At 38.5% G+C, this 15707-nt stretch overlaps 1 protein-coding gene across 2 annotated transcripts; it reads left to right on the top strand.

The window, feature by feature from the left end:
• Positions 1-1842: 1842 nt before the first annotated feature.
• On the top strand, positions 1843-14897 carry LOC117816372 (cytochrome P450 4V2). 2 transcript variants are annotated; one of them, XM_034688593.1, is made up of 12 exons: positions 1844-2088; positions 2205-2354; positions 3256-3368; positions 3746-3831; positions 5162-5352; positions 5457-5526; positions 5636-5762; positions 5881-6054; positions 8152-8254; positions 8932-9066; positions 11895-12074; positions 14110-14897. In XM_034688593.1, exons 2-12 carry the CDS (start codon positions 2279-2281, stop codon positions 14280-14282), a joined length of 1428 nt encoding a protein of 475 aa, XP_034544484.1. In that variant the 5' UTR covers positions 1844-2088; positions 2205-2278; the 3' UTR covers positions 14283-14897. The 2 variants fall into 2 exon arrangements, with proteins under 2 accessions (XP_034544483.1, XP_034544484.1); XM_034688592.1 differs by having other exon boundaries at positions 1843-2354.
• The last annotated feature ends 810 nt before the right edge of the window (positions 14898-15707 follow it).

The following is a 15707-nucleotide window of genomic DNA, read 5'->3' on the forward strand; positions in this document are numbered from 1 at the left end:
TACCTGAGGAGGAGAGGAAGTGTTCATTGTGTGATCTTTAGGAGGTTGAAAATGAAAAGCAGTTGTTGTTTTACTGTCCGTCATCATATCATGATGTTAGATGCCATCTTTTCAACAAAATTTAAAAAAATTGTCCTGATTTGTTTTCCATATCTGATAAAGATAGACTTCAGAACCTGTTTACACGCAGTGTTTCAGTTTGTGTTAAACACCTTTCAGCAGCGCAGTAGTAAGCTTTATGTTTGATTTAGTCATTACTTAAAAATCACTGTAGGAGGTGTAACACTGCTTTTTACTTACTTTTGGTCATTGCTGGACATGTGCAGTAATGCTCCTGTCTTGTTTTGTTTTGTAGTGTCTTGTGAGTCCATACGGGCTGGGCACCTCTCTGCTGTGTAACACGATGAATAAAAATTAACCAACTTAAAAAATAAAAAGTAAGATATCTTATATATTCTGCAAGAAACAGAAAGTCATAAGAAACTTCAAATGATGTCATGTTCATTAAAAAGAGTCAAACTGTATTGCAACAATAATTGCAGTGTAAGCTGTAGCAACAAGCAATTGCAGCCTCTTCATTGTCAACCATATTATGAGGTTAAAGTCATGTAGTGACTTTACAGAGCTAAAAGCTGCTGACAGACTGAGGTTGGGCCTATTGTACTTGTCTGACGCAATAAACTTAAAATCACTAATATCTGGAGGATATGTTTAACTTTTTATTAATGAAAAGGAACGATCTACTCATGATGATGTGCACAAAACTGATGATTAAAGTGATTAAAGAAAAATAGTGGTCAACAAAAAATACAGCAACCCAGCTCACCCTCTCTCTCTAACTCCCAACAAAAGGTAACAGGTGGATTAAATGAATAGAATAACCCCGCCCCTAACATGTGACCAGCTGTTTACCTTATCAATGTGACCACACAATAAACCATGTCATAAACAAGCAACAAAAATAACACCCTCAAAATTATATAATATACATTTCAAATCATGTCATGTTTGAAGTCTCAGATCCAGAACCGTCCGCCACTGCTCCCGTTTCAAGAAACCAGGCATGAAAATGTAGCTTGCTGCACTGGTAGCCATTTTTACTCCTAAAAATCCATTTAGCACTACATTTTGGCTGGACTTGACTTGTCAACCAAATGTGGCTTATAGCAAGTGTAATGTGATATTTTGACTAAAATTAGACATATAAAGTTAGTAAGGTGCAACGTTCTACAATATCAAAATACTGTGGCTTTTTTACATTTTAGTTATTCTGCCATCTGTTTTTTTGTTCCTGAAATGCTGACAAAAAGAGAAATATTTTGGAGAACAGAAATATGTCATCAATATGTTTTTTTCACCTCAATATTCAAATTAAAGTGATTGTGCTGAAAACGTTCTTGATTTATAAAGGTTTAAACTCTCACCTGGTTGTTTAATGTCCATATTCACAACATCCAAGTGGATAAGAATTTATTACCTTATTACCCTGCCTTCCAGACAGGTATTGATCTGTTACCACCATCACAACATAAACTTCACATGAGTTCAACCACATAAATCCTCAGGGGTTAAACTGTTATGGCACTGACTTGAAGCTACTGTAATCTGTGTAGACATGTAGAGAAATCTTGCACTTTTTAATGACCGTCACTTTTATTTTATACACAGTACGTGTTCAGTGTTCTTATTTAAATAATACAAAATAATAAGTTAAAATAACCTGTATAGCTTGTTTCCAAATTAATGTTACATTCATTTGATAAAAGTGAAAACCTTCCATAAAAGATGTCTGATATGCACTTTGATAAATCTGTTCTGTATTAACCCATCAGGGTGGAAGTGATCTGGCAGAGTGCTGACAAACACCACACAGGGGAGAATATGTAGGACAGAGGCACTGGTCAAGGCCAGTCTGCTATCATGAGGTAAATAATTAACAATGGTTTTATATAATTTCACCTGAAGATGCACCTCCCATCATAAAACTCCCATAAGTCCTTCTATGGCAATCTGTAAGAGGCACAACAGCAGTAAAAGACCATAAACACAGAGGGCCCCTTCACCAAGTGAACTAACAGAAGAGAAAAGGTGGGGCTATAACAGAGGATAGAACGCTCCTATTCAAACACACACACACTGCCTGTTCACACAGCAGAGAAACATGGCAGTGTTGCAAGGCGGTTTCACGGTTCCTTTCCTCGTAGTCAGCGTCTTCATCGCTGCCCTCACCTACATCACCTACAAGCTGCTCAGCGACTATCTGCAAAAATGGTTCCAGATGAAGCCAATCCCTGAGGTGGGGGGGACGTACCCCTTCATCGGGAATGCACTGCAGTTTAAAAGTAACGCTGGAGGTAAGAGAGGAAACACACAGGCTGAAAGGGGCTGTCATGGTGGAGTGTACGTGGAAGTAATGTGGAAATAAGGATCTGATTTTATGTTGCCTTCTTCCATGGGGCGCTGTTTGTAAAGTTGTGCACACTGAAAATAACAGCAGCTATTCTCCACATTTAGCGCCAAAAGGTCATGAAAATGTAGAGTGAATTTTTAAATGTCACTTTTTTTATCACATTTAGAGGAATATATGTGATCTTCTTCACATTTAATTGTTTTGTGCAAAATATAGCAAGTTAAAAGCATTGTTAAATCCAAAAGCTAAATATAAATCTAAATGTTAAATGTAAATGTTTAATTTAAATCTGAATGTTAAATATATATCTAAATATTAAATATACATCTAAATGTTAAATATGAATATTGAATATTAATTTATTAATTTATTTTATGTATTTAACATTTTTATTTATATTTAACATTTATATTTATAGTTATATTTAGATATATATTTAACATTTAGATTTAACATTTATATTTATATTTAATATTTTGATATATTTTCAACATTTAGATTTAGATTTAACATTTAGATTTATATTTAACATTTATATTTATTTTTAGATTTAACATTCCTATTTATATTTATATATAATATTTTGATATATATTCAACATTTATATTTATATTTAACATTTATATTTAACATTTATATTTAGATTTAACAGTGATTTTAACTTAATTTTTTTTCTCAACCAAATTAAATGTGCAGAGGATCACAAATATTACTCTAAAAGTTATTGAAAAAATTGACTTTTAAAATTTCACTCAACATTTTTATGACGTTGACAACTTCACAAACAGCGTCCCATATTCTTCATGCTGTATCACAGCAGAAACTGTTTTTGCCGTTTGTTTCAGATTTCTTTCGTCAAATTGAGGATTACACCAAAGAGTTTGCTAGTGCACCCCTGCTCAAACTGTGGATTGGACCAGTCCCGTTCGTGGTTCTGTTCCATGTTGAAACTGTGGAGGTATGACTCCTCATTTACTACAAGTCTGCTCACAGAAGGTGCAATGAGCAAATGTCTGTAAACAAGCCATCTCAGCAAATGCATGGAAATAAAAATACTTTTATTTTTTATTTTATTCAGTGAAAGTTAAAGCAATGTCAAAGAGTCTGAGGGTTAAATAGTGACCCACATTCATGGGAGTCAACAAGCCAGCTGGAGTTGACCTTAACCCACCATTACTATGTCAACAAGGTCCATTTTGAATGTCATTCATTGCATTTTTACAAATAATTAATGGCCAGACTGCAGCCACTGTAACCACTAAAAACTATCCCTGCTCATCATTAATAAAATCATTCACTTTATTTCCCTTTCTTCCACTGTGTTGTTTTCTGCAGCCGATTGTGTCCAACCCTGTTCACATGGAGAAAGCTATCGTGTATAAATTCCTTCATCCCTGGCTTGGAACGGGCCTCCTCACTAGGTTTGTACCTGTGGCTCCCCTCTCTCATAACATTCAGTTATTCAGAGAAGTTCAAGAATATTGTTTTTTCTTTTTATTAAAAAAATAAAGAAAAGTTTAGTTTAATCATGTGAACTCATAAAAAATGAAACAAAGTAAACAAAAAAACAAACAAATTCTAGCTTTTTAAAAAAAAATCCTACTACCACAAAACTATGTAGTTATACTCTAGCAGGCAGAGAAGTGCATAAAAAAATACATGTTCTGTAATTTCCACAATGAATATACATTTTTGGGGGTATATTAGTGTTGAAAATCTATTTTCTATAACTGAATTCTTCAATATTTTACCTACACATTTTGAAGAAGTTGGAAAAAAAGGTTAGGGGATCAGCATAATTGTGTGTCATTCTAAATGAATATGCTTTCAAATTCAGAATACATCAGAGTCAGCTAAGCTTAGTGCTAAAATCTGGTGTGCTAAAAACAGCCCTGCTAATGTGTATTGAGGGAAAAAAAGGGGCATTTCAAACCTTTATTGGAGCTCTTATGGTAACAGAAAGTTCCATGTTGCAGGTGACACTGCTGTCAATGCCTGGACAAAGAAACTCTTTATCTCAGATTGTGGTTTTAATACCTTAATGACTGCTTTATCATTGAACTCAGATGGTGGCTATGATAACAAGACATGCCTCCATTTTTTTCACAGTCATAATAGATTATGTTCACACTGTAACCAAATGTAAGACAAATCTGATTTTTTTGCCCATATTGGACTCAGATCAGTTTGAACAGCACATGGAATCTCATCTCTTTGAATTAATTCAGGCCACCTTCATGAGTGGTCCTAAATCAGATAGAAGATCTTTGAGGCTTAAGTCTGAACATCCAGGCAGGAATGCATGCAAAACTCTTGAGTGACACTTCTGGGCTGGTGAGGACAGACAAATTTAGTTGCTCTCAAAAAGCCATCATTAAAATGTTGACCCTCTTTCTCCTTGGAATCATCTGCCCATCGTGTCGCTGACTTCCACTGCATATTAGTTTTAACATAAACAGTAAACCACACTACCTTCAGAGGCCGCTAGGTTTACTTCTATGCTGTGTGTTATGCTATCATTGCTGTTGTTTTGCTCATACAGGTCAGATCTCATGTTATTCTAAAAGATTTGGGAGCAGCGAAACAAAAAAAAATCTGATTACATGCAGCTGAAATATAGAAGACAAAAAAAAACGTTCATTTCCAGATTGATCTCTGCTCGTGTTTTTCCGTCCTATAGAAGATGAACCGAACATGGTGCCTGTGTTTTCTCACCTTTCAATCCTCTCTGATGTCTTCTTATTGGATTAGCAATGGGACCAAGTGGCGTCAGCGAAGAAAGATGTTGACTCCCACCTTCCACTTTTCCATCCTGGCGGACTTCTTGGAGGTGATGAACGAGCAGGCGGAGGTCCTGGTGGAGAAGCTGGAGAAGCAGGCGGGGAAGGGTCCATTCAACTGCTTCAGCCACATAACCCTGTGTGCATTGGACATCATCTGTGGTGAGTACTAGAAATGTCACTTCTGATTAATGCAGTAGATCCCCAAAACATTGTGAAACAATTTCATAAACTTTTAAATATAATTTCAACAATGTCTTTTTCAGAAACTGCGATGGGAAAGAAAGTGTACGCCCAGAGTAATTCAGATTCAGAGTATGTGAAGAGTGTTTATAAGTGAGTCCTTTTTATTCTGTTTTCTATCACACAAATACAGATATGATAGTGAGGAAACACTGATAAACATCTCTGTGGTTTGTTTTGCTCTCTAACTTTTGGTCATCAGAATGAGTGACATCATCAGCCGCAGACAGAGGAAGCCTTGGTTCTGGTCTGACTTTGTGTACTACTACGTAGGTGAGGGTCAGGAGCACAACAGGATTCTCAAGATCCTGCACTCCTTTACATACAAAGTAAGTGATGGAACATGTAGGTTTCAAATTAAAGGACTTTTATTGTTGTTAATGATGCAGAATCCATGAAAGTGAGGCAACTAAACTGTAGGAGTTTTTATCCTCATGTCTGTCCTAGGTGATAAATGAAAGAGCAGAGTACATTTCCAACAGTGACTCAGACAGCGAGTCTGAAAACGGCATCAAGAAGAGACGAGCGTTTCTGGACATGCTCCTAAAAACCACGGATGACGAAGGCAACAAGATGAGCCACCAGGACATTCAGGAGGAAGTGGACACCTTTATGTTTGAGGTAGGTAGTGAGAAATTATGAGTCAAAAATACAAAAAAATAAGTGCTACTCAAATTTGAAGAAATTACATTTTATGTTTTAATGAAAAATGTGCCCACTGTAACAATCCCACATTTAGTTTTTTGCTTCAGCTCCCCTGGTTCATTCTCACTTTTTCTATCAATGTTGTGCGGCAGGCAGCTAGGGGCGTGTCTGAACTTGTTAGAGCTGGGGCGGAGGGGGGGCAACCTGGGCACAGACCGATCCAGGGGTAACATGAAGTAAACAGTGGGTACAGAAAGTATTCAGACCCCTTCACTTTTTCTACATTTTGTTGTGTTTCAGCCTTATTCCAAAATGGATTAAATTCATTTTTTTCCTTAATATTCTACACACAATACTCCATAATGTCAAAGTGAAAAATGTTTTGTAGAAATTTTTGCAAATTAATTAAAAATAAAACACTCAAATATTGCATGTACAAAAGTATTCAGACCCTTTACAAAATACTCGGTTGAAGCACCTTTGGCAGTGATTACAGCCTCCAGTCTTCTCAGGTATGATGCTACAAGCTTAGCACACCTGGATCTGGGGAGTTTCTCCCATTGTTCTTTGCACATCCTCTTAAGTTCCGTAAGGTTGGATGGGGAGTGTCGGTGCACAGCTATTTTCAGGTCTTTCTAGAGATGTTCAATCAGGTTCAATTCACTCAAGGACATCCAGAGACTTGTCCTAAAGCCACTCCTTTGTTATCCTGGCTGTGTGCTGAGGATCGCTGTCCTGTTTGGAAGGTGAACCTTCGCTGCAGTCTGAGGTACAGAGCGCTCTGGAGCAGGTTTTCGTCAAGAATCTCTCTGTACTTTGCTGCGTTCATCTTTCCCTCGATCCTGACTAGTCTCCCAGTTCCTGCCACTGAAAAACATCCCACAGCATGATGCTGCCTCCACCATGCTTCACTGTAGGGATGGTATTGGCAAGATGATGAACGGTGTGTAGAAAAAGTGAATGGGTCTGAATACTTTCCGTACCCACTGTATGTCTGAATAACATTTATGTACCTTTTTAGTCCCTATTACATAGAACCCCTTTAAATACTTACATAAAGGCATCACATAACTGTTATATTCAGTTTTATATTCCTGTGTAGTGGTTTTTACATTTAAAAATAACACAACAGATAAAAATCTAACCTTCCATGTTACATTTCTCTAACCAGGCATAAAGCATTTAATCATTTAGAATTGTGGGGTGTCACAAAGGGTGGCCGGTCAGAGTTTGTAGGGTCCCTGGCTGCACCCTGGACACACCCCTGCCGGCAAATCCTAGAGTTTTTGACAGACCTTGCCTAGTTGCCCTGCACCAAACAACAGACAGAAAAAGTTCACGAGTGGCCTTGAAGGTTAAACACAATGGCATTTCATAAAACCCTACAACTTTTAAAATACACTCCAACATTAATTCACAAAACACAATGAAAAGTTTCATTGAATATTATAAAACAAACTTTTTTTACTCTGACTTTACAGGAAAATGCAGCAACTTTTCATGACACAGAAAAAAATTAACTATTTTGTTGTTTTGCAAAATGCTTAATGGTTTTGTGTTTTATGAATGCTATTTTCTGATATGCTGGTTTCAAAATTGGGGGGCATTGTGGATGATTTTGCAGCTAAAAGAGCCCAGTTATTCCCTCAGGGGGTTGGTGGTGACCAAAACAGAGATAAAAGCAGGATTAACATTTGGCTTTGATTTACAGGATTGCCATAAACTAATAACCAATCCATGCTAATGCTTGTGTGTGTCTACTAGATGTGCATTTAAAATACCAACAATAAATGTGCAGTGTGTGGTAATTAGCTGCATTTAACAGTACAGACTTGGTAGAAATTGAATATAATATTTGTTTGTCTAAACTAAAGCAAAATCTAAAATCTGACTTTTAGATATCACTAGACATTCCCATTTCTACACACTGTATCTGTAAAACAACATGCTTCATGAATTGTGTAAATGTTTTTGCTGCCCTCAGGCGGACTAAACATACCAAAAATATCAATTAGTGCAGCTTTAAATTTGAAAACACTGAGTTGTTTTTTTTTTGTGGTTTTCTTTCTGCAGGGACATGACACTACAGCAGCCTCTATGAACTGGGCCCTGCATCTACTGGGCTCTCACCCCGAGGCGCACCGCAAAGTTCAACAAGAGCTCGACGAGGTGTTCGGTAACGTGCCCTCTTCCCGGTCACTGCACACCTTCTCACTCCCATGACATCATTTATTTTCCTGCCTGAAGGCCCTTTGACTCTCCTCTGCTCAGACTCATTTGTTCATTTCAAGTCGAGGGGATCTAACACAGGGATAAAAGCTGTGAAATCCTTGCCAAAACACATAGAGAGTAATTGAATTTCATGTCACTGCTGTGTGGATTTAACATCATGCCTCAATGCTTTTTTTTCCATGACGTAAGCTAGATGGTATTGTAGCAATAACAGATGCTACATTTGCGCCAGAGAAGGACCTAAACCTGTCCTCAATCACAGAACAGCAATCTGTTCAGTTAATAATTGTTGTATTGTATCAATACTTAACTATTAGTTTATCTTCAATTGCCTATACTGTACAAACTATTGCAGGAAGGACTTTGAACTTTCATCTTATGCAATATCACAGTATATCTATGTGGCATGAAACATAAACAATATACTACTAAGAATCTTATCTTCTGTATAAAGTGCAGAATAAGTTTCAGATATTAAAGTAGGAGAAAGTGGAACATCGAGAATGTGGAACACAAAAGTATTAACATCAGTTTGACCTTTGAAGGTCGTTAAAACTGCTTTCTCTTTAAATATTTCCCATGCTGAAGAATTCAATAGTGTTTCCTGTTTAATGTCCACAGGTACATCTGATCGGCCTGCTTCCACAGAAGACCTGAAGAAGCTTAAATACCTGGATTGTGTGATCAAGGAGGCCCTGCGACTGTTCCCCTCTGTGCCTTTCTTTGCCCGCTGGATCCGTGAGGACTGCCATATCAGTGAGTTACAGATGAGTGATGACATCTGAATGAAACAGTCATTTGTTAAGAGCAGATTCCCCCTCAAGGCGGTTGTGTTTTTCATAGAAGGCCAAGTCGAGCAAGGCTTCCTCTATTAACTTCATTTAAAAAAGGAGCTTTTCCTGTCAGTTAAGATTTATAGCCTGATGTTGTTGCAGCCATATTGCACCAAATTTATTACACAAGCAACCTGTGGATTGCAACATGCGGCAGGTAATTATTATGAGGGGTAGAGGAGCGAAGAGTGTTGAAAGGTAGATGTAATTCAGTATGGTTGTTTGCCTGGCATACATGTGTGAAATGATCCCAGCTTCTTTGCACATAATTGTGTTGTTGTAGTGCAGAAAGTGTTACAAATTAACTAATGTGTAGTCAAGTAGGGTCTTTTGGCATAGTCAACCTACAAATACACAAAAAAGTTACCAGAAACTGCACGTAAATTACTCTACCGTGCAGTTTTTACGGGCAATATCACGTAGCGCAACTCAACACAACAAAACGTAAGGTAATGCAATGCAAGGAAATTCAACGTAACGCAACGTAAGGTAACGCAACATAATGTAACACAACATAATGTAACTTATGTAACGCAACCTAACAAAATGTAACAAAACGCAACATAATGTTACGCAACATAACGTAATGCAACATAACGTATTGCAACATAACGTAACGCAACATAGCGTAACCCAACATAACGTAACGCAACATAACCTAACACAACATAACGTAACACAATGTAACATAACATAACAAAATGTAACGCAACAAAACGTAACGCAACGTAACTCAACGTAACTCAATGTAACATAACTCAATGTAACATAACGCAATGTAACATAACGCAATGTAACATAACGCAATGTAATGCAATGCAACGTAAGGCTATGTAATGTAACGTAACACAACATAACGCAACATACTGCAACGTAATGTAGCCCAACATAACGTAACGCAACATAACGTAACACAACATAACGTAACACAACATAACGTAACGCAACATAACAAAATGTAACAAAATGTGACACAACGTAACTCAACATAATGTAACGCAACGTAAAGTAACGCAACATAAAGTAACGCAACATAAAGTAACGCAACGTAAAGTAACGCAACGTAAAGTAACGCAACGTAAAGTAACGCAACGTAAAGTAATGCAACGTAAAGTAATGCAACGTAACGCAATGTAACACAACATAACGCAACTCAACATTACATATCACAACGTGTTACAGTACAGACGATATCTGTAGATCAACTTTAACGCAATGTTTCCATAACCTAGAATCAGGTAAAGCATTGTTACCTTGTATAACCTGATGAAATGTAACGTTACACAACAGAACTTTACATTACGTAAGAGCTTCTTTAATCCAAACCACGTGTCTCCGAAACCAAACAAATAATTTTTGTTGCCTGAAACAAACCAAGTGTTAAGGCTGATTTATACTTCTGCGTCGAATCGACGGCGTAGCCTACGCCGTAGGTCCGCGTAGCTTCCGTACCTACGCAGAGGCCTACGCACGTAGCTGACGTGCACCTCCTCCAAAATGTAACTACACGTAGAGCCGACGCGGACCGCAAGCTCTGTGATTGGTCCGCTCGACGGCTTGGTCTTTCCCGCATTCACAGCACTTCCGGGATCCCGGACATCGGCCACACATCGGCCGTGTATTTCATCTCCTCCTCTCTATTCTTCATGTAATCATGTCTGTATGATAAACAGCAACATGTATCAGCTGTAGATTAACTTAACACGCTCTGAATCGATGTGGAAAAGTAAACAGAGATCGTAGCAGGACCGGAAGCAGGCGACCGGCTATCAGAGAGACCGCACTGCCCTCAAGCGTTTCGGAGGAGAATTGCTGCGCGACACGGACACATCGACGCAGAAGTATGTGGGCTCATGTCCGCGTCAGCCCCTGCTGCGTAGGGGCGACGCAGAAGTATAAATCAGCCTTTATCCGTTCTAAGTAAACCACTCGTCACTAGTTGCAGGGGCCCTATTTCAACCTTGCAAGCATGCATCATGGTACATTATCTGTATACATCATGTCATGTTTTGGTAAGAGGTCACAATTATTTGATGTCTCTCTGTTATACCAAGTTGGTTGTGTAAAGAGAAGCAGAGAGAAATTAACTTAAATGAAGAAACAGACTAATGAGTGTAGAACTGAAGAAAAAGGAGTTAGGATTTAAGAAACAAAATTTGAAGCAAAGACACTTCTAGCCCATTAACGTCCTACTGCTTATCATCCCCACTCTCTCCTACCAATGTCTTTCTCCAGCTGCCCTGTCACAAAGGCAAAAATAATCATTAACAAAAAATGGAACATCACACATTTTAAATTACAGCCCATTACCAACATGTACTTTCCTTTTACTTTCTTAGAAAACTATTAGTTCCTTCTGATAGCTGCTATGATTTCAAAAGAAAACAGCAATTTATCTCTGTGATTTGGAGTTTGTGTGAAAAGCCTGATAACTGCTTTTTCATTTGGACTATTCAGTCAAAATTTACACTTATTGAAGGGGACATGTCGTTCTTTTTGCCTTACACATCCTTCAACTGTTAGCCAAAAGAAATGATGTAACCAAATGCATCAAAGTAAGCTAGTTTGCTTTCACCGACAAAGACTCAGGCTGCCCAGACTCAGGCTTGTGGTATTTTGGCCTCCTTTTTGTACAACAGGAAAAGGTGGAAGCACATCGTCCACCTTTATATACAATCAATGGAAAAACGTATATTGAGTAATTATCAATGTACATATTTCCCTCGGTGACACATATTTTTCTTCCTGTAGATGGTTTTAAGGTGCCCAAAGGAGCCAATGCCATCATCATCCCATATGCTCTCCATCGTGACCCTCGGTTCTTCCCTGAGCCCGAGGAGTTCAGACCTGAACGCTTCCTACCTGAGAATTCAGTGGGGAGGCCTGCGTATGCTTACATCCCCTTCTCTGCTGGACTCCGCAACTGTATCGGTAAGAACAGAGCAGGTTTTATTTATGGTTTAGTAAATTCATCTATACGTATTACCTCTTTCAGGGAGCTGTTTAATATGTATATTAAACCCTAGGGGTGTGCTATATTGACAAAGAATAAAATCTAGATATTTTTGAGGGTTTTACTGTGAGGGATATTTGACAATTTTTGCATCCCTCAAAAAATATTCTGAAAAAAAGTAAAAGAAAAAAGCTTGTGCAAGTCTTGTATTGTTCTTGCTCGCTCTTGTTAATAGTATGTTAGCAGTGGCGGTTCTGGGGAGGGGCCAACAGGGGACGGTGCCCCTTTAAAACTGAACCTGGACCCTCCTGTGGCCCCCCCTCCACACCAAACAAATATTATACAATAAAAAAAAAGCTTCGGTATCGCACTGATGTTACAGGCGGAACACATGCATGTGGCACTTGGTTCCAGTCCCTTAGAGTGCTAAGGGACTCATGTTGAGTGTAAACAGCCAAACAGCTGCTGTCGGTCTGCATTTTGATCTAGTACACAGTAGTATATATGTCTAGTATATAGGGATGCACTGATGTTTTGCCAATTTGTTTTCAGCCGGTCCGCACCCTTCTCAGTCTCTTTTGTCAGGGTTGAATGTGTCCCTCTGACACCCTTGGCCCCAGCCCCAGCCCCCCCCCCCCCCCCCCCCCCCCCCCCCCCCCCCCCCCCACTGTATGTTAGATGTTGTCAATGATATTAAGGTGTCAGATATTAATATAAAACTGAGTCATTCAAGTATATACAATACAAAAACACTGACATCACCAGAGCAAGAACTGAGCTCAAACACTGTAATGAAACACTGCAATTATGAATAAACCATTTCAAACTGGCCTACAGGATTTACTTTTGAAAACATATCACAAAGACCAACAGAAAGTACAATTAGAGCATTTTAAACTGGCACCTCCCCTTAATGTAAACAAGACATGAATCCAATGGAAAGAAGATACTCATCATGATTGAACTACAAGTCATGAACTCTTGTTCACCAAATGGCTGCTAAAGTTTTCTGAGTGTGAGTGAAATGAGTTAGTTGTCAAGCTGTCTTTAACGGCAAACACTTTCTGACAAAGTCTGCAGACTTTAGGAGCCACGTCTGTCCAAACCTTGTCCATTTAATTAAATCTAAAAACATCAACACACATGTTGGAAAACACATTTTTAACTTGAGCCATGCAAGCAGATACACTATCTCAGCCTGTTGTAATGTGTAACCAGGGGTGTCACCAGGAATTCTGGGCCCCCTGAAAAGATATCATAGTGGGCCTCATCACCACAGCCAACCCTACAAAATATAACACTGTTGCTGTAATACTTGTTTATTTGCATTAAACAAAAATATATGCTTAAAACTATCCTGGTTAACTGACTCAAATCTAAGCTACATATCAATATTAATTATTTTACTATTTCTCCAAATTGAACTGCACAATATTGACCTTCAGACTGTCCGCCTCCTTATTTATTTTAAGCCAAGTGACTTGTTGAATAACAACAAGAAGGTATTATTTGGTATAATCTAACCTCATGAAGTCAAATACAGCACCACTCAGCACCCCAGGAGCTCCCTGCTGCTGACAGACAGCTGCGGTCCAAACGTAAACAGAGACTCCCCTTTTTTCCCAGAAAGGAATTCTGAATGTTTTTTTATTTATTCAGACAATTTTAGTTATCTTATTGCAGTTATAACAAAAGAAAAGCGTAGTAGAAAACACATTTTATTTCAGGCCCATGAAGGGCCCCCCTCCCCACTTGGGCCCTAGGTAGTCACTCCCACTTTTCCCCCCACTACGATGCCCCTGTGTGTAACACTGCATGTGTTCTCATGTGCATGACCTGTAGTCTGTCTTGATCATGTTCAGTGAATGTGTGTGGACAGTGAAGGCGTATTGTCATTTCGCACATCACTAAAATAACAATTAAGATGATGTTATGTTATGTTAGACAATACATATTGCACACCCCTTTGAAATCAACAGTTACTAACGTGTGCTCCTCTTAAATGCTCCTCAGGTCAGCGTTTTGCACTGATGGAAGAAAAGGTAATCTTGTCATCTGTTCTGCGTAACTTCAACGTGGAAGCCTGTCAGACACGAGAGGAGCTGCGGCCGGTGGGAGAACTCATCCTGAGACCAGAGAATGGCATCTGGATCAAACTGGAAAAGAGGAAACCCCAGACCTCATAAAACTCTCTGTATTATTTCTGAATTCTTCCTCCTTTGGTGCTCGGTGTTTACGGTTTGTCCTTCCTAATTTAAACGCACGCACTGTAATGTTTTCTAAATAACCCAGGAGAAGTCAGGGAGAGTGGTGACCTCTGTGTTTAGGTTTTAGAATTTTCTCATCATCTTTGACCTCCTAATTACAAAAAGTAAGCTCAGTAAAAATAAAGCTAGATCTTAATTTGTTGACATTGTTAGTTTTAGTTTAAAAAAAGGCTTCATGAGGCAATAAACTTGCCCCGTCCATCATCAACTGTTTGCTGTTTTTGTTACTCAAAAACGGATTTAACACAAAAAACAACTGTTCAAGTGAACTGTTCAATTCAAATCCTTCAAAACCTCCTAAGTGCTCAGCAATCATTGCCTTAGAAAATCATAAAGAAGCTCCATTAAACTCATCTTTAGAGTACAAACATACTACTCACTAAACAAAATGTATTGTTTTTTGTCCTTTAATAGCCATAATTGTTGATAAAAAGTATTTAAACACCATGTTTCAGATGCATAAGATGTTCTGTTTTCAATGAATTTTGATGAAAGGTATACAACAAATGAATAAATGAATCTTGTGCTGTACCAGCTCAGATCTCAGATGTGTAGAATAACTGTAACAACAAACTCTTTACATATTCATCACGTCTACAAACACCACAACAAACAGACGCCTTTAATTGGGGTGCAGGGTTTCTTCTGAATGTTAATTTTCAAACTCCTAGTGGCAGTTTTCCCCTCCCTGTGACCCCACACAACATCTCTCTCAGTCTTTTCATTACTGTGTGTTTGTTAGATCATCCATATGCACTTGCACTCATAAGCCCCCTTTCACACATGACCTGACATTTCCTAGATCATTTCAGGACATTCAGTCCCAGATATTTTACTGTTCACACATGCACCTCACAGCAGGAGATTATCTGTGTCGGATGCAATCTGACAGCTGGAAATACTGTGGTTGGTTTTAGTGAGGTGAGAGGTGTTTTGGAAGCGTGTGCAGGAAGAGGAGTAGGATTTGTCTTCTATAATGAGGACTGTTTCATCAGTAGAAGTATAATGAGAGAAGCTCCACTCAGCATGATAGATTTCATCACTCTGCCCACTCACTCAGTCGCAGTGAATTGTATTGACATTAACCTGCTGTGTTAACACATCAGCTCACTCTAACTTTTTGCAGGAAATAAACCGAGAAGAAAAAAATCCTGGATTGTTTCGGGGTGAAAAATTAGACTGCTAGGGTTCACACATGCAGCTAACCTGGATGAGGGTGGCACATTTCAGAAACCTTAAGTTGTAATGCTGGTCTCTTTTAAAAGCTGTGTTAAGAAAATGACGGTGACCACAATAGGGCAGAAAAAAAAATTAGGCTATTCGCTTAAACAGCAGTTAAAGGTT

This window comes from Notolabrus celidotus, chromosome 7, assembly GCF_009762535.1.
Source record: "Notolabrus celidotus isolate fNotCel1 chromosome 7, fNotCel1.pri, whole genome shotgun sequence".
NCBI lineage: Eukaryota > Metazoa > Chordata > Actinopteri > Labriformes > Labridae > Notolabrus > Notolabrus celidotus.